The sequence below is a fragment of the Lethenteron reissneri genome, chromosome 67 (genome assembly GCF_015708825.2).
Source record: "Lethenteron reissneri isolate LAM-NWPU_2019-01 chromosome 67, ASM1570882v1, whole genome shotgun sequence".
In the NCBI taxonomy this organism is placed as follows: Eukaryota; Metazoa; Chordata; class Hyperoartia; order Petromyzontiformes; family Petromyzontidae; genus Lethenteron; species Lethenteron reissneri.
The window spans coordinates 3,764,700-3,787,692 of NC_083845.1; the positions used below are offsets into that span (position 1 = coordinate 3,764,700).

The following is a 22,993-nucleotide window of genomic DNA, read 5'->3' on the forward strand; positions in this document are numbered from 1 at the left end:
ACGGCGATGTTTACACACCGCACCAGGTACTCATTTGAGGCTGAGTCGACCTAGGGGAGGCCCGGGACCGGTTCAGATAATCGTCACTGGTGTTGGCCGTGAGCGGGAATCGAACTCGTGTCGCCGGGTTCATAGCACAGCGCGCTAACCGCTACACTACCGCTCCAAATATCCGTGACACACACACCAACACACACACGTACGCCCCCAGACGTAATTAAATTCACAATCCGTCAAGCATTAGCATAGTACATTTTATTCTATTCTTCGTGTGGGCTGTGCTAAATGGAGTTTTAAATCAATTAGATTATAAAGAGTAATTGTAAAAAAAAATCATTGGTGTTCTGTGTTTAGCCCGCACGCACTTTAATGCGCTTTGACGTGCCAATTGGTGCAGAGGATCCCCTTCTGTTGTGGTTTGTCACCGTGATTTGTTCATTTGTTTCCATCCGAACTGCGCTGAGCCTCGCACGGCCAACGGAGAGGGGGGGGGGGAACGCGCGGGCGGTTTGTAGAGGTGGAGCAGCGAAATTGGCTCGTCCCATGACGTTGCTTTCTATGAACTCACTCTGTTGTTGTTGTTGTCGTGTCCTCAAATCTTGTAACTCAATTTTAACCCACTTCCCAATGTGGTATCGACTGCAAACTTGCTATACTTTTGTCATACTGATGACAATGCCATATTCTATCATAAAAAAATTGTAAACATTATTTTTACATGCTTTCTATTAACTCACTCTGTTGTTGTTGTCGTGTCCTCAAATCTTGTAACTCAATTTTAACCCACTTCCCAATGTTGCTATGCTTTTGTCATACTGATGACAATACTATATTCTATCATTCAAAATAAAAAAAATATATATTTTTAGATTATTTGTACATGCTTTCTATGAACTCACTTTGTCTGTTGTTGTTGTCGTCATGTCCTCAAATCCTGTAACTCAATTCTAACCCACTTCCCAATGTGGTATCGACTGCAAACTTGGTATACTTATGTCATACTCATGGCAATACTATATTTTATCATTTAAAATAAATAAATAATACTTTTACATTATTTTTTATATGTTATGTTTCTGCTTGGGTCTAATTGTCCACGCACAACTGACGTTGGCTGTAAATCACCACGGCCCCTTTCGTTATGGCAAGACTCGGGGCCACTTCCTGGAGTCGTGGAGTTCTGCCATTACGAGTACGGTACATTTAATTAAAGCGTGTTTTTAAAAAGTATTTTTTAAATATTACTTATTGAACTTTTTTTTTGCCAGGTCTAAGGCCGGCCACGTACTGAGCTAGAGAGCGGCTCTTTATCTTTTTTCTAAAGTGACCTGGCCCCCACAAATGACAGCTCCAACTAAAAGTGTGCTTATGATTATTACTATCATCACGTGGGCATTGATAGTAGCGGCCGAATGCTTTGTGCGGGTGACATTGATTCTAAATGTGGTTGGGCAAGGGGGCGGGGGATAAAACTAGAGGACCCAGAGACATATCCACGCGTCCACGGAGAGAGAAAACTCTAAATACACAGCAGGCGTCAGGGTCGGAATCGAATCCACGACCTCCTGTACACCAGGCGAGGTAGTCAACATCTCATAGCCACCGTGATGATGATGAGAGAGAGAGAGACACCGCAAACTCCAAATATACAGCAGCAGGCGTCAGGGTCGAGATCGAATCCACGACCTCCTGTACACCAGGCGAGGTAGTCAACATCTCAGCCACCGTGATGATGATGAGAGAGAGAGAGACACCGCAAACTCCAAATATACAGCAGCAGGCGTCGTTAGGGTCGGAATCGAACCCACGACCTCCTGTACACCAGGCGAGGTAGTTAACATCTCCTAGCCACCGTGATGATGATCAGAGAGAGAGAGACACCCAAACTCCAAATATACAGCAGGCGTCAGGGTCGAGATCGAAACCACGACCTCCTGCATACCAGGCGAGGTAGTAAACATCTCCTAGCCACCGTGATGATGAGAGCGAGAGACACGCAAACTCCAAATATACAGCAGGCAGGCGTCAGGGTCGGAATCGAATCCACGACCTCCTGCATACCAGGCGAAGTAGTTAACGTGCGGAGCGACAGACCAGGTAGCTCCCACACAGCGTTACGCAACCGATGAAAAGATTATGCCGCTCGACTGATTCGGAGTGAGACCTCTGCTGTCAAACCGGAGCACACTGCCCAGGTATGGGAAACTCTCCACTCTCTCCACAACTGCCCTATCGCCACACACACTCACAAACACACTCACACTCTGTGGAACAGGGGGGGGGGAACATTCAGACTCCACACAGGGCACCCGAGTCGGGAATTGAACCCAGGCCTTCTTACTCTGAGGCGCTAAAGTCATCACTGCCCCTCTGCTTACCATCATAATCTGCCTGAACTCACCATGATGATGATGATTATCATGAGTGCATCCTTGTCAATCCCTTATAAGTGCCCTAGCTTCTCACAGACCAATTCAGACAGTAATTGGTCATAAACCTCAACGTTCATACAACAACGTCCCATCACAAGGAGTGAAACACAAACAAGGACACAATTTGTTTTATTTTGTTGCCCGCATTGAAAGGGCTGTGCGCCGTATGGACCTGAAAACTCAATATCCCTGCACAAGAATGCGGGGTAAACCGCGTGGGTTGACAGCTATTCGAGGGTAATGATGATGATTATGGACTTAATAACGATTACTAATTAACAGGCGTGATGACGACGGTCTCGGCGAACAATGCCCCGCATTACTAATGACGACGCCGGCGATGAGCGTATCACGTGAAGTAACAACATCGCGTGAACCGATGACTCTCCGAGGTTGATGATGACAGAAAGAGTCACGGAGAGGGCCGTGCCAATATTGACCTCTTCACGCCCCGTGTCCACCCCGTGTCGCTCTTTCTCCTCGCAGCGCCATCGATCGCTTGAGCTGGGCACCCCCCCCCCCCCCGTATCTCCATCAAACCCTCCCACCCTACCCCTCGCCAATCGCCCCTCCCATCTTGATCCCCACTCCTATAGGAGCCCCCCTCCCCAATCCCTCCCTGCCTTTTTCCCCTTTTAATTGTCCATCCAATTTCTTCCCTTCCTCCCTCCCCCGCTCTCTCACAATCTCTCCCTCCACGTCTCCCCCCTCCCTCTCTTCCACGCTCCCCCTCTCCCTTTGCGTCTCTCTCCCTCGTCTCCCGCATCCTCTCATCCTCCCTCCCCTCTCTCCCTCTCATCCTCCCTCCCCTCTCTCCCTCCCATCCTCACTCTCCCTCCCATCCTTCCTCCCTTTCTCTCTCCCATCCTCATTTCCTCCCCCCTCCCCAATATCTCTCACCCCTCCCTCCCAACCTCACCCCTCTCTCCCTCCCATCTTCCCTCCCTATATGAACATTTGATTGTGCTTGTGTCCCAAATCAGTATTAACATTGATTAATAAACATTGATTTGCGAGTTATTAAACATGAATTTAAGTCTAAAAGGTGTATGTAAATAATGTCAAGGATGTAAAAACTATAATTGTACGTTGTTTCTTTCAATGTATGTTTTAAGTATTAAACCACGTCCTTATACAGCCTTTGACTCTCTTTTTGTTACGATCAGTGGAAACAAGAAGATGCTCAGTGTAGTCGGTACTTTGCTTCGTTCATCATTTTGTTGTTTTGTGCTTTGCTTTATGTAAACCCCCCTCTCGCTATCGCTCACTCGCTCATTTTCTCGCTCACTCTTTTTTTGTTACGATCAGTAGAAACAAGAAGATGCTCGGTGTAGTCAGAACTTTGCTTCGTTCATCATTTCGTAATTTTTTTAAAATTTGTTTTATGAAACCCCCCCCCCCCCCTCTCGCTCACTCTCTCGCTCACTCTCGTTCTGCACGCAGCCCTTCTCGCAGTCCAACGGCCTCCAACGGGTAGCTCGTAACTGCATGCAGACCTCTCCGTCATCTGCAACCGAGCACACGGCCTCCTCCATCGCCCACTGCTCCTTGAAGGCCGGCACGGCGTGGGTCAGCCGCGCATGGCGGAACTCCAGCCACACCCTGGCTCCGACCACCTCCCTCCCATCCCTCCCTCTCCCTCCCTCCCATCCTCCCTCCCACTTTTTTTTACGCTTCACGAATTTGCGTGTCATCCTTGCGCAGGGGCCATGCTAATCTTCTCTGTATCGTTCCAATTTTAGTATCTGTACGGCTGGAGCCCTCCCATCCTCACTCCCTCTCACCATCCCTCCCTCCCTCTCTCTCCCTCCCAATATCTCCCACCCCTCCCTCCCTGCTTGGACCCCCACTCCGATATACGCCCCCCTCTCCCCCACCAGCTCCTCCTCCTCTCTCTCTCCGGCACGCACATCAATAACCTCTTTCACTCCCTTCTCCTCTCCCCATTGATCCTCAGTCCATTAGCAGCCATCTGAGAGTATCCCAGGCCCAGGTAACAGCCGCATCTTCCTCGTGTGCCGTGAGTCGGGGGGATGATGCACTCACAATACCACACACTCCCCTCCCACGCTCACAGATAACGTGTCCATCATTATCATTATGAATATATGTACCATATATGTTTAATGGGTTGTCTTTAATTAATGCAATAACAACAAACAAAAACTCCGTAAAAGCAAACGGAGATGTCTCCCTCACTTTGTAATTATACTGGTAGGAACGAAGTGAACCAGCCTACAATAGATTATATCGTCCGTCCGTCCGTCCGATGTCCGATTAGGTGTAGCAACATCGCCCCCTACTGCAAACACTTGGCAGGACCCTACAAAAACCTTTAGACTCAGTGACGGTTTCCTGGCTAAACAAGTGTAACATTCCCTTATAATTCCCTGAGATAGCTTTTAATTAAAAAAACCTTTAGACTCACTGACGCTTTCCTGGCTAAACAAGTGTAATAATACATGATGTTTATATTCTTTGGTTATTCGTTCCTACCAGCCCACCCCGCAGGGACCTGTTTTAACTCACTCTGTCTGTTGTATCCTCAAAGCCTTGTAACTCAATTTCAACCGTATTTCCAATGTCGTATCGACTGCAAACTTGGTATACTTATGTCATACTGATGACAATACTATATTCTATCAATAAAAATTTAAATATATATATATTTTTTTAAACATTTTACACGCTTTTATTTAACTCACTCCGTCTGTTGTCGTATCCTCAAATCTTGTAACTCAATTTCAACCGTCTTCCCAATGTCGTATCGACTGTAAACTTGGTATATGTGTGTCATACGGATGGCAATACTATATTCTATCATTTAAAATAAAAATGTATATTTTTAAACAATCTTTTTTACAGGTATAATTGTCCACGCTCAACTGACGTTGGCTGTAAATCACCACGGCCCCTTACGCTATGGCAAGCTTCGGGGCCACTTCCTGGAGTCGTGGAGTTCTGCCATTGCTCATTAAAGCGTGTTTTGAAAAAAAAGTATTTTATTTTATTGTCGCGCTTGTTGCTTACTTGTAGCCTCCACTCCCCCCCCCCTACACCCGCTGTTGGCTTCACGACAACGCGGTTACATATTTTATCGCCCCCCTCCCCGATGGAACAACGGATGATGATGGGCTGAAGCCAACCTCCATGACCCATCAACCCTCCCCTCCATCCGGGGGGGGGGGGGGGGGTAAAATATGGAACCGATCCTCGTTGCTCTAATTCGCCGCGCTGAGATTCGGCACGGCTCTTTTACATTTCTGTTTTAAATGTCTTCCCCGACCCCGTGGTCTGAATCGTTTCTGTGCTGCCGATTAACGCGAGAACGCCCCCACCCCCCGCCCCCACTCGACCCCCTCCATCCGATCCCCCCCACTCGTCCCCCCCACCCGCCCCGTCACCACCCTGCCCCCCCTACCCCCCCCCCCAACTCGAACCACCTAATCGCCCCCCACCTAATCGTCCCACACCCGCCCCCCACCCGCCCCCCACCCGCGGTGGTGGCGGTGGTGGCGGTGGTGGTGGTGGCGGTGGTGATGGTGGTGGTGCTGGTGGTGGTGATGGTGGCGGTGGTGGTGGCGATGGTGGCGGTGGTGATGGTGGTGGCAGTGGTGGTGGCAGTGGTGGTAGTGGCGGTGATGGTGGCGGTGGTAGTGGCGGTGATGGTGGCGGTGGTGGTGGTAGTGGCGGTGGTGGTGGTGGCGGTGGTAGTGGCGGTGATGGTGGTGGTGGTGGCGGTGATGGTGGCGGTAGTGGTAGTGGCGGTGATGGTGGCGGTGGTGGTGGCGGTGATGGTGGCGGTGGTGGTGGCGGTGATGGTGGCAGTGGTGGTGGCGGTGATGGTGGCGGTGGTGGTAGTGGCGGTGATGGTGGCGGTGGTAGTGGCGGTGATGGTGGCGGTGGTGGTGGTAGTGGCGGTGGTGGTGGTGGTAGTGGCGGTGGTAGTGGCGGTGATGGTGGTGGTGGTGGTGGCGGTGATGGTGGCGGTAGTGGTAGTGGCGGTGATGGTGGCGGTGGTGGTTGCAGTGATGGTGGCGGTGGTGGTGGCGGTGATGGTGGCGGTGGTGGTGGCGGTGATGGTGGCGGTGATGGTGGTGGTGGTAGTGGCGGTGATGGTGGTGGTGGTGGTGGTAGTGGCGGTGATGGTGGTGGTGGCGGTGATGGTGGTGGTGGCAGCGGCAGTGGCTACGCTGCTGCACGTGGCGTGGCCGGGAGTGACCCAGCCTTGTGGAGGCAGCAGCATTAGCAGCCAGGGTTAGTGGATCACCGCACCCACACAGAAGTTGAAACTCCCATGCCGTGGTCTGCGATGTTTGCCGCAACAATAAAAAAGGTATTTATTTTATTAACAAAACGATGTCATCCATAATAGAGGTTTTTTTTTGGGGGGGGGGGGTTAGATCGCGTAAGTATATAAATGTGTCGTTAGAACCCGCCACCACCCGACACATCCAGCTAATAAGGCTTCTCACGTAAACAGAACGTGGACAATTCGTCACTAGTACAGCACACTGCGATCCAACCCAAAAAACAACTCTACGGATGATATTGGTCGCGAAAGCCTCCGTGTTAAGACGACACAATACTGGAGGAAGGGCCTTTGCTATTGATGCCCCCAGGGTCTGGAATGCAATTGCCAATAAACTGCAACTTGAATCACTACCTATGAGATCTTCACTCAAAACTGCTCTAGAGGAGTTGTACACCCCTAGCTGCCACTGCTATTCAGTAGCCTGAAATCAAATAATGTTTCGCTCCGGATGACCGCTGCAAAATATGATCGGAGTTTTGATTATAGTGTGCTGATCTTAAAGGTGCATTGAAAATTTTTGATACTCCGACTGATGCTCTTGCTGTTGTGGAGTGACTCATGCAGCCAGCTATGGCTGCAGGGTTTGGTGGTACATGTTGTTTATGTCGTTTATTGTGAAAATCCGGTCACAGTTCCTATGATCACTGTTACATTGCTTTTATGGCTTTATTTTGGTGATTTCGAAAAGTTTGGCCATGTTTGTTTGTTGAAGTAGGGAGTTAGAATGATGGCTTTAATCAGGGGCGGTTTCTTCATTAGGGCGATTGGGCGACGCACCACCAATGTCATTCAACCACAGTCACGCTAGCCGTCACTGTCAGCCTCTGGATATAGTCCAATCAGCGTCATGTCACGTTCTGTGGAGTACCGCCTCTTTTGGGGCGATTTCACTCCGGCTGAGAATCGCCCCGAGTGGCACCATAGACTTACATTCAAAGATGTTTTTTTTCGAACGGGGGCGGCTCCAATGCATTCTCTATGGCTTCTGGGAGGGCAAGCCCTAACGTGCTTACGTCATCATACGTGCTAACGTCATCATACGTAAGCACGTTTCATCCAACAATATAATTTATCGCTACCTAGTGGAATCTTTAATAAAATAAACTTGAGTGGTTTGTTTTAATAGTGAGTATATAAACAAACAACATGTATTGTAAGAGTCACTTTATTTTTCATTAATATTAAAGAAGTGAAGTTGCCTTTACATGCTTAAGCTGTTAATTTATCCATTGCATGGGTGGACCTTATCCTTATCAATCATCCAGACATTTGCCCCCCCTGAGAGATTTTGCAGGAGCCGCCACTGGCTTTAATCTAAGTTGTCTTGTGGTTGTTGTTGTTTTACTTGCATCCCACTGGGATTTTTTCACACGGCTTTGGTGTACGGTGCTTTTATTCTGGAAGACTTTGCAGTTTTATCCTAGATTTTTCTGTTTGCGCATAATCACTTTAAGATGTTTTCTTGTTCATGTTTTAGTTTTTTGTTTGTTGCGGTTGCACCCAATTCAAGAGCCGAATGGCTCACAGGACTATACCAAATAAATTAACTTGAACTTGACATTAGGCTCGCAACACAGAGGATGTGAAAGGGGGTGGGGGGGGGGGGTATTGACACCAACGCACAATCCACACGTGACGGATTAACAGCGCGATGGAAACCTGCCTGCAACCGCACGCTTCAATGAACTCGACACCATCCCTGCCGGCGTCTGCCCAAGCTCTGACACCCCTTGTAGGGAGAAGGGGGGAAGGGAGGGGAGGAGAGTGCCTCAATTGCCCCCAATGAACGCTCTTAAGAATCAATGCCCGCTGGAGGAGAGGTTCCTCAAGGGGTTCAACGTTTGGTGGTGAAGCATCCACCCTGCTCCTGACCTTGGCACTTCAACACCGCCTGAATCTTGAAATCTCCCCCCCCCATCACCCCCACCCACCCATATCAACCACCCCAACAACCCACCTGCCAACCCACCCTCCCAACCCACCCACCACCCCACCAACCCACCCAACCCACCCACCAACCCACCCAGGACCCCACCCAACTCACCCACCCACCAACCCACCCACCACCCCACCCAACCCACCCATCCACCAACCCACCCACCACCCCACCCAACCCATACAGGACCCCACCCAACCCACCCACCAACCCACCCACCCAGGACTCTACACAACCCACCCACCACCCCACCCAACCCACCCACCAACCCACCCACCAACCCACCCAACAACCCCACCCACCAACCTACCCACCAACCCCACCCACCCCACCGACCCCACCAACCAACCCAACCCCACCACCCCTCCGTCCACACGCCATCAGGCGACCTAAATTTAGTTCACACCGTGACGAGCGAGCGAGAGGCGAGATCAGCAGGTCAGAGGTCAAGGCGCGGTCGTGGGGGGGGGCGGGGTTCAAAGTTGCGATCAATTCCCAGCCCGCGTCCAAGTCGCGTGGCCTCAGCGTGGGGGGAGGAGGAGGGAGCGACAATCGTCATCCGTGGGGCGACGGAGTGAGAGAGAGACGGCGGGGGGGGGATCTCTTGCAGGTCCCTGTGGGTGGAAGATGCCATCCGCCAGCAGGGGAGAGAGCGAGCAATTGCAGGGGCTGCGCCTCTGTCCCCATGCAGCATCGCCCGGGATTGCGGGCGGCGCAGACGTCGGAGGCGCAGGGGGGGGGGGGTCGTACCCAGGTTCCAGCCGCTGCCTGCGGCTAAACCACAGAGACCCACAGACTCACACAGAGACCCATAGACTTACATAGAGACCCATAGACTCACATAGAGACACATAGACTGACGTAGAGACCCATAGACTTACATAGAGACCCATAGACTCACATAGAGACCCATAGACATACATAGAGACCCATAGACTCACATAGAGACCCATAGACTCACACAGAGACCCATAGACTTACATAGAGACCCATAGACTCACACAGAGACCCATATACTCACACAGAGACCCATAGAGTCACACAGAGACCCATAAACTCACACAGAGACCCATGGTGGTGGTGGCGGTGGTGGTGGCGGTGGTGGTCGTGACGGTGGTGGCGGTGGCTACGCTGCTGCTGCACGTGTCTGTCTGCCTGCAATGATCCGGCGTCGTTGAGGCAGCAGCAGCGAGGGGGTTGGTGGGTCACCGCACACGCACACACGCAAGTTGGCGTAAACTCCCTCCACGTGGCGCGTCGAGGAGTAGCCGTGCGCTGCCTCTGGCAGGAAGAGAGGGTAGAGCAAAGTGTGTTCGAACCTCCATCTGTTCCACCTTCACGTGAAGAACGCGTGGGGTTGTGTTCTCCGCGTGATCCGGCGCATTGGGATCCTGGGATGAAATGCGCCTTACAAATGTAGAGAACCTCCCACGGACGCACTCGTAGACGGAGGTAAGTTATGGGCTTTCGCCAGGGTTTATTAAAGCTGTTACAATATTACACAGCAGGGTACACAACTCCCAGGGGCTAGGGGGGTCCTACTCTGAGTCCGGGTCCCTGCCGGCTAGCTCCGGTCTCTCTCTCTTGTGTCGGATCGGGGACTCTGCCGACTCCACCGACTGGAGAGAGAAGTACCTCTACGGCTACCACCGGATTCTCCCCAGACTCCCTATTCGATCTCTCTCTCTCTACCCCTGGTTCCCTCTTCACTCTTCTTACTCTACCCGTTCACACGGTGACCCCGCTTACGTCACGGGGTCTCCCTTAAGTACCCTAGGAGACGTGACGTCATCGCACTGAACGGCACACCTGACGTCACGTCCCCGTTTTACTCCTCTACACAAATGTAACAGAGATGGCGATTGCCTCGCAACAACGTGTACACAATCGTCAGTTGGGCCAATGAGAGATCGATACGTGTGGGACCGCAGAGCTTGGGCAATCGGCTCCTCACCACCGCGTGGCTGCTGCTGCTGCTGCCTTCCCGCTCCTCGTCTGTGGCTCCTCCACATGTCGGTGATGTGCAGCGCGTCTTCCTCGAACGCTGGGGAGCCGGACAAGCCCCTCTCTGTACCAGCGTGGACGGCACCCTCGTGTTCACCTTCTAAAGCGCTCGCTCGTCACCGTGGCGCTCGCGATGACCATCACCACCATCACCCCCACCACCACAACAACCCCTACCACCACCACCTGCACCACCCCCACCACCACCGTCCCCACCACCACCACCACCACCCACACCACCACCACCGACACCACCACCACCCGCACCACCTGCACCACCCCCACCACCACCACCACCACCCCCACCACCACTACCCACACCACCACCACCCACACCACCACCACCCCCACCACAACCACTCCCACCACCACCACGTGACTTTTATTTCGTGTTGTGTGAGGTGCATTTATCGCCACAACGCGTGGATGGACAGTGTTTGTTATTTGTGTTGCTGGTGAGTTTGTGTGTTTCGCATCGGAATCACCTCCAGTGCTGTTGCTGCTGGCGGCAATAAAAGTTGTTTGAAAGTCAAAAGTCTCTCTGAGTCGTCCTCTCTTTCTCTCTGAGTCGTCCTCTCTCTCTGAGTCGTCCTCTCTCTCTGAGTCGTCCCCTCTCTCTCTCGGAATCGTCCTCTCTCTCTCTGAGTCGTCCTCTCTCTCTGAGTCGTCCTCCTTCTCTCTCTGAGTCGTCCTCTCTCTGAGTCGTCCTCCCTCTCTCTCTGAGTCGTCCTCTCTCTCTGGGTCGTCCTCCCTCTCTCTCTGAGTCGTCCTCCCTCTCTCTTTGAGTCGTCCTATCTCTCTCTCCGGCTTTGCGAGGTGACGAGCGAGATGCAAAACTATTTTTCCAATATGATATCCGTTTATTAACTCTTCACACAAATATACATGGCACATCCGAATCAATCATCCTCACACTACTCACTCCTTTTCAGCTCCCCCCCCCCCCCCACATAATATAAACAGATCAAAGTCTCAAAAGAAGTCACCACGCACACGCCAGCGTAACAAGACGCCTCTTTTCGATTTCATATATCGGCTAACACACCTCGGTTGGATTAATGTCACTTTTAAAACTACCCGCGTGCGATAATGGAGCCGTCCGAAAATAAAAATGAAATTGACATTTTAATGAAATTCTGGCTAGAGATGGCGGGAGTGGGTGGGGGGGTGGTGGGTGGGTGGGGGGGGGTGGGTGGGTGGGGGGTGGTGGGTGGGTGGGTGGGGGGGGGTGGGTGGGTGGGGGGGTGGTGGGTGGGTGGTGGGTGGGGGGGGGTGGTGGGTGGGTGGGGGGGATGGTGGGTGGGTGGTGGGTGGGGGGGTGTGGGGGGTGGGTGGGGGGGATGGTGGGTGGGTGGTGGATGGGGGAGTGGTGGGTGGGTGGGGGAGTGTGGGGGGTGGGTGGGGGAGTTTGGGGGGTGGGGGGTGTGGGGGGGGGGGTCCCCACGGAGTCCATCACGAACGGACAGCCAGGCGATTGCTCCTGTGGACGCGTTCAGTGGGAACTATTAAACAAATTTTTGTATTTCATTGTACCACGTGTGAGCCCCCCCCCCGCCCCCCACTGTGTTTCGCTGCTCTATTTCAGCAGCCCTGCCTTGGCCATCACCAAGGATAGCTCAACGAAGTGGCGGCTGATCTTCATCATCATAATCATCAATCATCGTCGTCGTCGTCACCACCAACATCGGTCGCTGTGCGTGAGACATTTACAGCAGCAGACAAATAATCCAGACCCGCGCGATGTCCATCGGAAACGTGGAGGGGGGAAACTCGGAGGATGAGGAGTGGGGGGAGGAGGGAGGAGGAGGAAGGAAGGAGGAGGGAGAAGGAGGAGGGAGGAGCAGGAGGAAGGAGGAAGAGGAAGGAGGGAAGAGGAGGAGGGAGGAGGGAGGAGGAGGGAGGGGCAGGAGGAAGAAGAGAGGAGGAGGAGTGAGGAGGAGATAGGGAGGAGGGAGGGAGGAGGGAGGAGCAGAATGAAGAAGGGAGGAGGAAGGAGGAGGCCATACTGTGGCTCGCCGGGAGGTGGTGCAGCGGGAGTGTGGCCCAATCTCCATCTGTCCCATCTGTCACAGCTCGTGCGCGCTGCCGTTGTGGTGAATGAATTAGGTCAACTCGTAACGCAGCGAGAGAGAGAATGAGAGAGAGAGAGAGAAAAAGAGAGGGGACGACTCAGAGAGAGAGAGGAGGGACAACTCAGATAGAGAGAGAGAGAGCGGTCCTCTACGTATCAAGGTGCCACCGGCCCAACGATCCACACGTGCGAGGGAGAAACACGCTATCCCCTGTACAAGACGGAACGGGTAGTGGAGTCCCCGTGTCTTGCATGTGCCGCCTCCGCCTGATGCGGCACGGTACGGGCTCACACTCGACACCCATGGTACGGGCTCACACTCAACACCCATGGTACGGGCTCACACTCGACACCCATGGTACGGGCTCACACTCCACACCCATGGTACGGGCTCACACTCGATACCCACGGTACGGGCTCACACTCGACACCCATGGTACGGGCTCACACTCCACACCCACGGTACGGGCTCACATTCCACGCCCGCGGTACGGGCTCACACAGGACATCTTTTGCTTGCATCGAAACACAAACGCCCTGGATAACGACGGGGAGATGGAGCGCCCGCGAGGCCGTACCCTGCGACAAAAGCCCTCGCCGGTCGCTGAACCTCATCGGCAACATCGGGGCAATCGCAACCAATTCCCGAAGCGAATCAGAAGCTGGGAGAGTTTAAAAAAAGTAAAACAATGAGCGGAAAGGAAATGAGGTTCGTAACAACTTGAGCTCGTTGATCAGATAATTGCTGCTTCTTGTATTTCTGCTTCACCCTTTAAAATCTTAAATCAAGGTTTAAAAAAAAAGATGCCATATTATTTATTCTTATTATTATTATTATATATATTTTTTTCTAAATGAAATACAATTAAAAGTGTGTGAGTGCGTGTGTCGGGGCATGTGTGTGTGTCGGCTGTGTGTGTGTGTCTGTCAGTGTGTGTGTCGGTGTGTGTCAGTGTGCGTGTCAGTGTGTGTGTCAGTGTGTGTGTGTCGGAGTGTGTGTGTTTCAGTGTGTGTGTGCGTGTGTCGGGGTGTGTGTGTGTGTCAGTGTGGGTCAGTGTGTGTGCGTATGTCGGGGTGTGTGTGTGTGTGTCAGTGTGTGTGTGTCAGTGTGTGTGTGGAGCGGTTAGTGCTACGCTGCGCTACGCACCCGGCGACCCGAGTTCGATTCCCACTCATGTCCAACACCGGTGACGATTATTTGAACCGGTCCTGGGCATCCTCTAGGTCGACTCAGCCTCAAATTAGTACCTGGTGTGGTGTGTAAACATCGCCACTGGGGAGACAAAGGCGGCTGAGCGTGGTACTGGCCACCCACCCCCTCGTGTGCCGTTCCGGCCTTCATAGGTGCTCGCTAACAACACTTGCACCAACAGTCTGTTAAGTCTACACGGGGGATCTTCGTCTTTGTTTCGTGTGTAGGGGAACGGTAGTGCAGCGGTTAGCACGGTGAGTAGTGAGTGAGTGGGTGAGTTTCGCATGGAAATGAATGAATAGGTGAGTAGTGAATGAATGAGTGGGTGCGTGAATGAGTGAGTTATTGAGTTGCTTGGAATTAAATGAACGGGTGAGTAGTGAGTAGGTGAATGAGTGAGTGGGTGAATGCGTGAGTGGGTGAGTGAATGAGTAGTTGGGTGAATGAGTGAGTAAATGAGTGAGTGAGTGAATGAATGGGCGAGTGAGTTATTGAGTCACTTGGAAATAAATTAATGAACAGGTGAGCAGTAAGTGAGTGGGTGAATGAGTGAGTGAGTGGGTGAATGAATGAGTGATTGGGTAAGTTAATGAGTCGCTAGTAAATGAATGAACGGGTGAGTATTGAGCGAGTGGGTGAATGAGTGAGTGAGTTATTGAGTCGCTTGGAAATGAATGAACGGGTGAATAGTGAGTGGGTGGGTGGCCTCGAAGTGCAGCAAGCCTGGCACAAGCGCCGTGGTGACGTCGCTTCCGCTTAGTGACGAATGGCACCAGCTGCTGGTGCTGCAGCAGCTGGTGCTGGTGGTGGCGTCGTTGTTGAGTGAGCGAGCGGGTCGCCCCGGTTCCTTTTGGGGACGACGCCGTTGCGTACCGAGGACGACCCCGAGATGCGGCCGCTCGTGACGGAGTTCCTCCTCCGTGAGCCTCGAGAGGGGGACTTGCCCCTGGCGCGCACGTCATCGTTGCTGTCACTTGAGCTGCTGCTGCTGCTGTCGCTGCTGCTGCCGCTGCTGCTGCCGCTGCTGCTGATGGTTCCTCGGCGAGAGCGTCTCCCCGATTCGTTGGGAGGAACCGGAGGACGAGGCGGAGTTCTGTCCGCAGCGTTGCTCAGCGGACGACCCAGGTCTCCCGCCCCCGATCGCTCTTCGTCGTCCTTGGCCACCTCCTTGCTGCCATTTTCCACTCCGCGGATCTCCTTTTTGACGGAGCCACCCAAACCTGCATCGTCAACAGGTAGAGGCGGAGATCTGTCCGCAGCATTGCTCAGCGGACGACCCAGGTCTCCCTCCCCCGATCGCTCTTCGTCGTCCTTGGCCACCTCCTTGCTGCCATTTTCCACTCCGCGGATCTCCTTTTTGACGGAGCCACCCAAACCTGCATCGTCAATAGGTAGAGGCAGAGATCTGTCCGCAGCATTGCTCAGCGGACGACCCAGGTCTCCCTCCTCCGATCGCTCTTCGTCGTCCTTGGCCGCCTCCTTGTTGCCATCTTCCACTCCACGGATCTCCTTTTCGATGGAGCCACTCAACAATGCGTCGTCAACAGGGCGAAGCAGAGTTCTGTCCGCAGCATTGCTCAGCGGACGACCCAGGTCTCCCTCTTCTGATCGCGTTTTATCGTCCTTGGCCGCCTCCTTGCTGCCATCTTCCACTCCACGGATCTCCTTTTCGACGGAGCCACTCAACAATGCGTCATCAACAGGGTGAGGCGGAGTTCTGTCCACAGCATTGCTCTGTGGTTGACCCAGGTCTCCCTCTTCTGATCGCTCTTCCTCTTTCTTGGCCACCTCCTTGCTGGCATCTTCCACTCCGCGGATCTCCTTTCTGACAGAGCCACTCAACAATGCGTTGTCAACAGGGCGAGGTGGAGATCTGTCCGCAGCACTGCTCCGCGGACGACCCAGGTCCCCCTCCTCCGATCGCTCTTTGTCGTCCTTGGCCGCCTCCTCGCTGCCATCTTCCACTCCGCGAATCTCCTTTTCGACAGAGCCACCCAACCCTGCGTCGTCAACAGGGCGAAGCAGAAATCTGTCCACAGCACTGCTCAGTGGTTTTTCCAGGTCTCCCTCCTCCGATCGATCTTTTTCTTTGCTGGCAGCCTCGTCGTTCGTTCCGCCAAGCCTGGGGATATCCTCCTTCTCATCACGCACCTCGTCACCCGCTACTGCTCTGGGCGTCCCCGCTCTGCCGCTGGCTCTGCCGAGGATATCGAAGCGCCGGATGCGGCCGCCCGTGGCCGACCCCTGTCTGCTCGAGCCCGAGGCCTCGCCGGCCGCCGTCGTGCCTCCTCCGCCGCCCTCTACGGCCTCCGACCGGGAGGGAGAAGCGCCACTTCCCATCTCCTTCGGGTCGCGCTCGGCTGCATCCGGCGCTCTGCCGCCCGTACCGCCGGCGTCGTGGTCCCGGCGGCTGCGCCCCTCAGCCTGGACGTCAGCGTCGAGGCTCTTCCTGCTCCTGGTGCTGTTCCTGCTCCTGGTGCTGCTGCTTCTGCGGCTCGCTTCCCCCGACCGGCGTACACTTGGCGTGGGCCTCCCGACGGTCCCCTCCACTCCACCGTCCCGCGAGACGCTGCCGCTGCCGCCGTCGTCGCGCTCACCGGGGCCTCCGTCGTCCGGGAGATCTGACGCTGGCTTTTCTATCGTCGTCTTCCCCACGCTGCCGCCGGTCCCATCGGCACCACTCGAACGACCCGACGCTTCGGCCGGGACATCCGTCTGGAGGTTGCCACTTCCGCGACTCGGTGTGGGGGTATCGACGCCCGGCGCGCCGCTCCTCATCGTCTGCCCTTCTGGCTCGACCTCCGCCGCGTCCAACTCCCCGCTGGCGCGGCTGGGCCCTTCGACCTCGAGGGCCGCAAGCGAGTCGCTTCCGACGACGCTTCGGACGCTTCGGACGCTTCTGCGGCCGTCGCTCGCACGGCTCGCGGCCTCCGACCGGGGTCCACTCGGCGTGGCGCCGACGCCGGCCGTCCCGACAGTCCTCTCGAAGGTGCCACCGTCTGCCGAGCTCTTGCTGCGGCTGCTGTTCTTCCCGTCGCCTTCATCATCATCATCGTCACCTCTGCCGCCGCCGTCGTCACCACCGGCGCGGTACGCACGGTGAGAAGCCGCGTCCGTGGCCACAGCTGCAGCCGCCTCCTCTACCGGTTCCCCTGGGAGAGGGAAGAGGGAACAACGGTGAGTTCCGGACGCTTGCGACGGATAAGCGGAGCGGAGCGGCAGCTCGACCCCCCACTCCCCCCCTCCCCCGCCACCCCGCCCCCCACCAGAGCCAAGCATCAGAATCGAACCCAGGTCGGAAGGAGAAATGCCCGGTTGCGCTCGCAGCTGCGCCGCCACTCCATGCCAACGTGGCTACCACCAGTGACGGTTAAGTGAACCGATCCCGGGCTTCCCCTAGGTCGACTCAGCCTCAAATAAGTACTGGCGTGGTGTGTAAACATCGTCATTGCGGCCTTCATAGGTGCTTGCTAACAGCACTTTGCCCCAACAGTCTGCTAAGGCTATACGGGGGATCTTTGTCATGCTGGTGGTGGTGGTGGTGGCAGTTCGCGCCTCGCAACATAAAAGAGTTTAACACGTAGGCTTTCGCGACCAATGTTATTCATAATCAACGATTTTTGGGTTTAGATCACGTTTATTTATAAATGTGTCGTAACCCTCCACCACCCGACACGGCCAATCAGTAAAAATGTGTCACGTTGACAAAGACAAATAGTTCACTGCTTTAGCCCACCGGTGTGTTGAAGCAACAACATTTACAATTTCTGGCGAATTGCCCGATGATGCTGGTTGCAATTACCAGCGAAACGTCGTACTCAAATTGTAAATGTTGTTGCTTCAACACACCGGTGGGCTAAAGCAGTGAACTATTTGTCTTTGTCAACGTGACACATTTTTACTGATTGGCCGTGTCGGGTGGTGGAGGGTTACGACACATTTATAAATAAACGCGATCTAAACCCAAAAATCGTTGATTATGAACATAAAAGAGGCCTGGGTTCAATTCCCTGCCTCTGGCGCCTCTCTGTGTGGAGTTTGTGTGTTCTCCCCCTGCTTTACAGAGTGAGTGTGAGCGTGTGGGAGTGCGACCCTTCATAGGTGCTACTCGCTAATGCCACTTGCCCCGACAACCTGTCGAAGGCTATCCACGGGGGGAGGGGGGAGGGGGGGAGGGGACCTTTGTCTTTATGCTGTATTATATTGCACGATTCAACCGAGGAGAAAAACTTTGAAGGCCTCGGCTACCGTCGTCCAGTCACTCACCTATCAGAGACCCGGATCGCAGAAGCCTCCGGTAGGCCCCGAGTAGACTGTCGCTCTCCCAGTCGCTGTCTCTTCTGGTCCCTCCACCCGAGCTCGCTCCGCCGCTCCGATGACTGTGAAGTGCGCCATCCTCTTCCTCTTTCTTCCCCTCCATGTCCTCCGCCTCCTCCTTCTCACCATCGTCGCGCCCTGGCAGGCAGGCCCCTCCGTCCGCCACGTCTCCTTCGCCGACGCTCTTCCTCGCCTCCCCCTCCTCGTCCTCCTCATCGCCGTGCGGCCCCGACCCCTGCAGTTGCGGCATCACGGTGACGACGGCGTTGGCGGTGACCGCGGCGGTGGCGGTGGTGCCCGGCGAGTGACCGGAGAGGAGCGCCGCGAGGCCTCGGCTCCCGGCGTCGCTCTCCGAGCCTGAATCGTCGCCCGGCACCGCGAGCGACAATGACGATGACGACGACACAAAGAGCCGGCTGAGCCCCGGCGAGCTTCCCGTGGTCTCCGAGCCCGAGAGTGACACGTCGTCGCTCACATCCGTCGGGTCGGAGGTCGACCGCTCCTCATCTTGGGCGCAGTCTCCTGCTCCTGGCGCTCCCGACGGAGCGGCGTCCACCTCCTCCTGATGCTCCTCCACCGTCACCACCGCCACCTCGTCCACCTCCTCGTCGTGCCCGGGAGACGCAATCCCGGCGGGCGACCTCACACTCACGGTGCGGCTGCTGCCGCTGCTGCTCTGGCGACGGCGGCGGCGGCGGTGGTCCAGAGCCGGGGAGGATCGCGAGAGTGGCCCGGACGGCCGGCAGGCAAGTTCCCCCGTGGGCGACGTGACGGCCGCAGGCGACACCGTCCCGGAGCGAGCGGCGGAAGCCACGGGAGGGTCACCCGCGGCGGCGACCCAGCGGGGCGAATCTGGTCGCGAAACAAAAAAAAAGAGTCGCTATTAATTGCCGTACGGCCGATGTCTACACGGAACAATGGCTACGACGTTGCATTTCGGTGGTCAAGCCGGATGAGCGAATCAGGAGCTGTGCATCGTTGTTATGTCTCCAAAGTATTTGTGCCGTTGCATTGTCACGCATCATACTCTCTGTTCCGGACGACCGCAGTCGCACACTGGAGACTTCAATCAATTTGTCGCATCGGACATCTGCATCTGCTGCTGCCGTGCTTCGTGCAGGCAGATGCGGCTTAGAGGGTGGACCACAAGGAGCTTCATGGAAGACCACACCCTAGGGATCGCCTGCGGACGCCACCGTCAGAGAACGACACTGGGGGCGATCTGCGTGTGACCCGCCTACCCTCGCCGTCGGCGCCTGTTACCGGGGGGTTTGGGCAGGCGCGGGGTGGGAGCGGCGGTCGGGGTGGAGGAGCCGCTGCCGGACGAGGTGCTCGCCTCGGGGGAGGAGCATCGGCGCGGCCGTGCCGACGCTTGCGCGATGATCGCCTTCAGCTCGCGCACTCGCTCTGCCGGGGGGGGGGAGGGGCAGGGGGGAGAGGCAAGTGGGAGAAGCGAGCGGAGAGGGGGTGGTGGCGGTGGCAAGAGGCGGGGAGGGAGAGATGGGGGGGGAGTGGTGGGGAGGCGGGAGGGTGGGGGCAATGGAATTTGTTGGAGCTCGTGAGAGCCGTGGCCCACTCCGGCTCGGCTGCGCCGGGCTGCCATATGCCGCGTCGATGGCGCCGCGATGGGACTTACCGGGAGTGCCACCCCGGTTTGCACGTTCTGCCACCATCTCCTCCTCCTCCGCTGCCTCCACCTCCTTCTCCACCTCCTTCCTCTCCGCCGCTTCCTTCGCCGCCTCTTCCTTGACCTCCGCCCCTCTTCCCAGCCGCTTCCTTCTTCCCTTTCTCCTCTGCCTTCTCTGTCACCTCCTCCTCCACCACCCCCTTCGTGGCCGCCCCTCGTCCCTTCCCACGTTGTCTCCGTCGGCCGGCCGATCGCAGATTCCTTCGGTTGTCCCCACGGCTCGACGGGCTCCTCCAATCCCTCCCCTTCCCAGAATCCCCTGCGTCACTGCCACCCCCTTTCGTCACTGTGGCACTGCCGCTGCTCCTGCTCCTGCTGCTGCTGCTACTGCTGCTGCTTGTGCTGTCGCGCGTTCGAGCACGGCTACCCCTCCGCTCGGCGTCGCCCGTCGTTTCGGAAGTTGGCCCTTTCCGAGGCGTGGGCTCCCGGCTCCCCGCGCTCCCGGGGACTCGCTCGGCTCGGCTCGGCGCGTCCAAGCCGACGTCTCGCTCCGGCCGGATGTCGCGGGGTCCCCGTGGCCTCTCTGGAACGGAATCGGACCGCCGCCGGAGAAGAACAAACGGGTGAGGCGTGCGCTTGCCTACGGGGGTCTGCAAGTCGCCGGCTCGAAACAGCGGTGCTGTGTTTGATAAATCCGACGCCGGGCCACACCGCCGCTGCCTCGTCCCGTCTTGTGGTATACACGCGTCACGGAAGCTCCACGTTACTATGGCGGGGGCGAGTCTGTCCCATAAGACAAACACCGTTGACTTGGCCCCCCCCTCACAATGTTATACTTAATTTTGTCAACCACGGAGAGAGGGACGATGGGGCTGAGTTCGCCCCACGGCCGGGCTTTAAACTCTCGACCTTCCGATCGGCAGGTCGCGTGCGGTGGAAGAAAGTGTGGGGACACTGCACGCCTCTTCTTCTGAGATGTCCGGCTCAGCGTGGACGAGTAGGCCAAATACAACCCGAGCGGGGCTCTCTGGAACTGCCCTCGATTGGAGGCCCTTGTGCCAGTGCAAGGCAGCAATAGCAGGGCTGCGCCTCTATCTCTTTAGCAATAACGATGGCCAAGGGGGTTGTATGGGGGGGAGGCTATATCCAGCATTGGATAGACAATGGTTCACGATGTTGTTGGGAACATTGACGGTGGTGGTCACGATGATGATGTTGCTGTTGGTAATCATGAGAATGTTAACAGTGGTGATGATCACGATGATGATGACGACAATGATGACGACGATGATGATGATGACAATCTCGTGACGAGGGGACAGCAGCTGCCCGGCCGTATCACCGTCGAGGGTCAACACCGCAGCCGGTCTTTTCAAAGCCATAAAATGTTTATAAAAATAAACTCGTTTACGTGATAACATTTTTATCCTGTCGGTGGTAGGGGGTGGGTGACGGCGGGGGGGGGGGGGGGGCGGCGGAGTGAGGGCGGGAAATAGCGGCGTCAAAACTACAGCCCCCCCCCCCCCCCCCCCCGCTGTGCGAAATTGAAAATTCTCCACCTACAATTCTTGAACCCCACAGCGTTAACGAGAACAACAACGACGATGACAACAACGACAACAACAACAACGACGACGACAACAACAACAATGACAACTACGACGACAACAACGAGGACAACAACGCTATTATCGGCGCTGTAACCCCGAGCGGGCAGGTGGGTGGATGGGTGAGCTGATGGCTGAGGGGGCGGGTGAGCGGACGGATGAGCATATGGGTGAGCGGGCGGGTGAGCGGGCGGGTGAGCAGATGGGTGAGTGGACGGGCGAGTGAGTGGGTGAGCAGATGGGTGAGCGGGCGGGTGAGCGGGTGGGTGAGCAGACGGGTGAGCGGGCAGGTGAGCGGGCGGGTGAGCGGATGGGTGAGCGGGCAGGTGAGCGGACGGGTGAGCGCGCTGGCGAGCGGGCGGGTGAGTGGACTGGTGAGCGGACGGGTGAGCGGGCGGGTGAGCGGGCGGGTGAGTGGGCGGGTGAGCGGACGGGTGAGCGGGCGGGTGAGCAGGCAGGCTAGCGGGCGGGTGAGTGGACTGGTGAGGGGACTGGTGAGCGAACGGGTAAGTGGACGGGTGAGCGGGCGGGTGAGCAGGCGGGTGAGTGAGCGGGTGCGCAGGCGGGTGAGCAGATGGGTGAGCGGGCAGGCGGGTGAGCGGGCGGGCGGGTGAGCGGGCGGGCGAGCGAGCGGATGTGTGAGCGAACAGGCGAGCGAACAGGTGAGTGGACGGGTGAGCGGGCGAGCGGGCGGGCGAGCGGCAAGCTGGCGGTCCCCGGCTGCGTCGCCCCCACTGTTGAATCTGACCTCACTCATTATTGGTTATCTCTCCTGTGAACGTGACGTGCATGCGTGCATTTGTCGGAGGGAGGTGAGTGCAACGGTTAGCGCTACGCTGCGCTACGAACCCCGGCGACCAGTCAACGATGATCTGAATCGGTCGTGGGCCTCCCCTAGGTCGACACAGCCTCAAATGAGTACCTGGTGCGGTGTGTGCGAGAGACAAAGGCGGCCGGGCGTGGTGATGGCCACTAAACCCCCTCGTGTGCTGCGCCGGGCTTAATGGGTGCTACTCGCTAACAGCACTTGCCCCAACATCCTGTTAAGTTAACACGTGGGATATTTTTCTTCGTAAGAGAGCGTCTCAGCACTGTGCCACACGCCGTCTCGTCAACTCGGCACATTTCTTTTAAGTGGCACGGGGTGACTCAGCATAGGGGCACCCCCAGTGGCAGCTGCCCCTGCCTGTGGTGACTCGATACGAGCGATGATAATAATAACGTTCACCGAGCTTACACAGACGACGACGACGATGATGCAAGCAATTATTCTGATGTCTGCGATGATGTCAACGAAGACAATGAATATAAGGATAGGTTTTGACCCTTTCTGACAATATAAGATGTTAAAACACCAAACTGAAACCTTTGCCTATGAATCATGTCTGCATGAACCACACATACATGTGGTGAACATGCAAACAAAATGGCGGTGACAATGAAGCTGATGGCAGAGAGGATCACGATGAAGAGGCGTGAAGTCTCCACCTCT

The 22,993-nt window shown here is 55.8% G+C and overlaps 1 protein-coding gene and 1 non-coding gene across 2 annotated transcripts; both read right to left on the bottom strand.

The window, feature by feature from the left end:
- Positions 1–4,091: 4,091 nt before the first annotated feature.
- LOC133360241 (U6 spliceosomal RNA) lies at positions 4,092–4,196 on the bottom strand. The gene has a single exon (XR_009757238.1). It is a non-coding gene; the product is annotated as a U6 spliceosomal RNA (small nuclear RNA).
- Positions 4,197–12,105: 7,909 nt separating this feature from the next.
- On the bottom strand, positions 12,106–20,074 carry LOC133360195 (protein qua-1-like). Its single transcript, XM_061578816.1, has 4 exons — positions 19,904–20,074; positions 19,531–19,674; positions 18,217–19,119; positions 12,106–17,102 (listed from the first exon to the last, which is right to left on the bottom strand). The coding sequence occupies exons 1-4, from the start codon at positions 19,938–19,940 to the stop codon at positions 14,707–14,709; spliced, it is 3,480 nt and encodes a 1,159-aa protein (XP_061434800.1). The 5' UTR covers positions 19,941–20,074; the 3' UTR covers positions 12,106–14,706.
- Between the last annotated feature and the right edge of the window lie 2,919 nt (positions 20,075–22,993).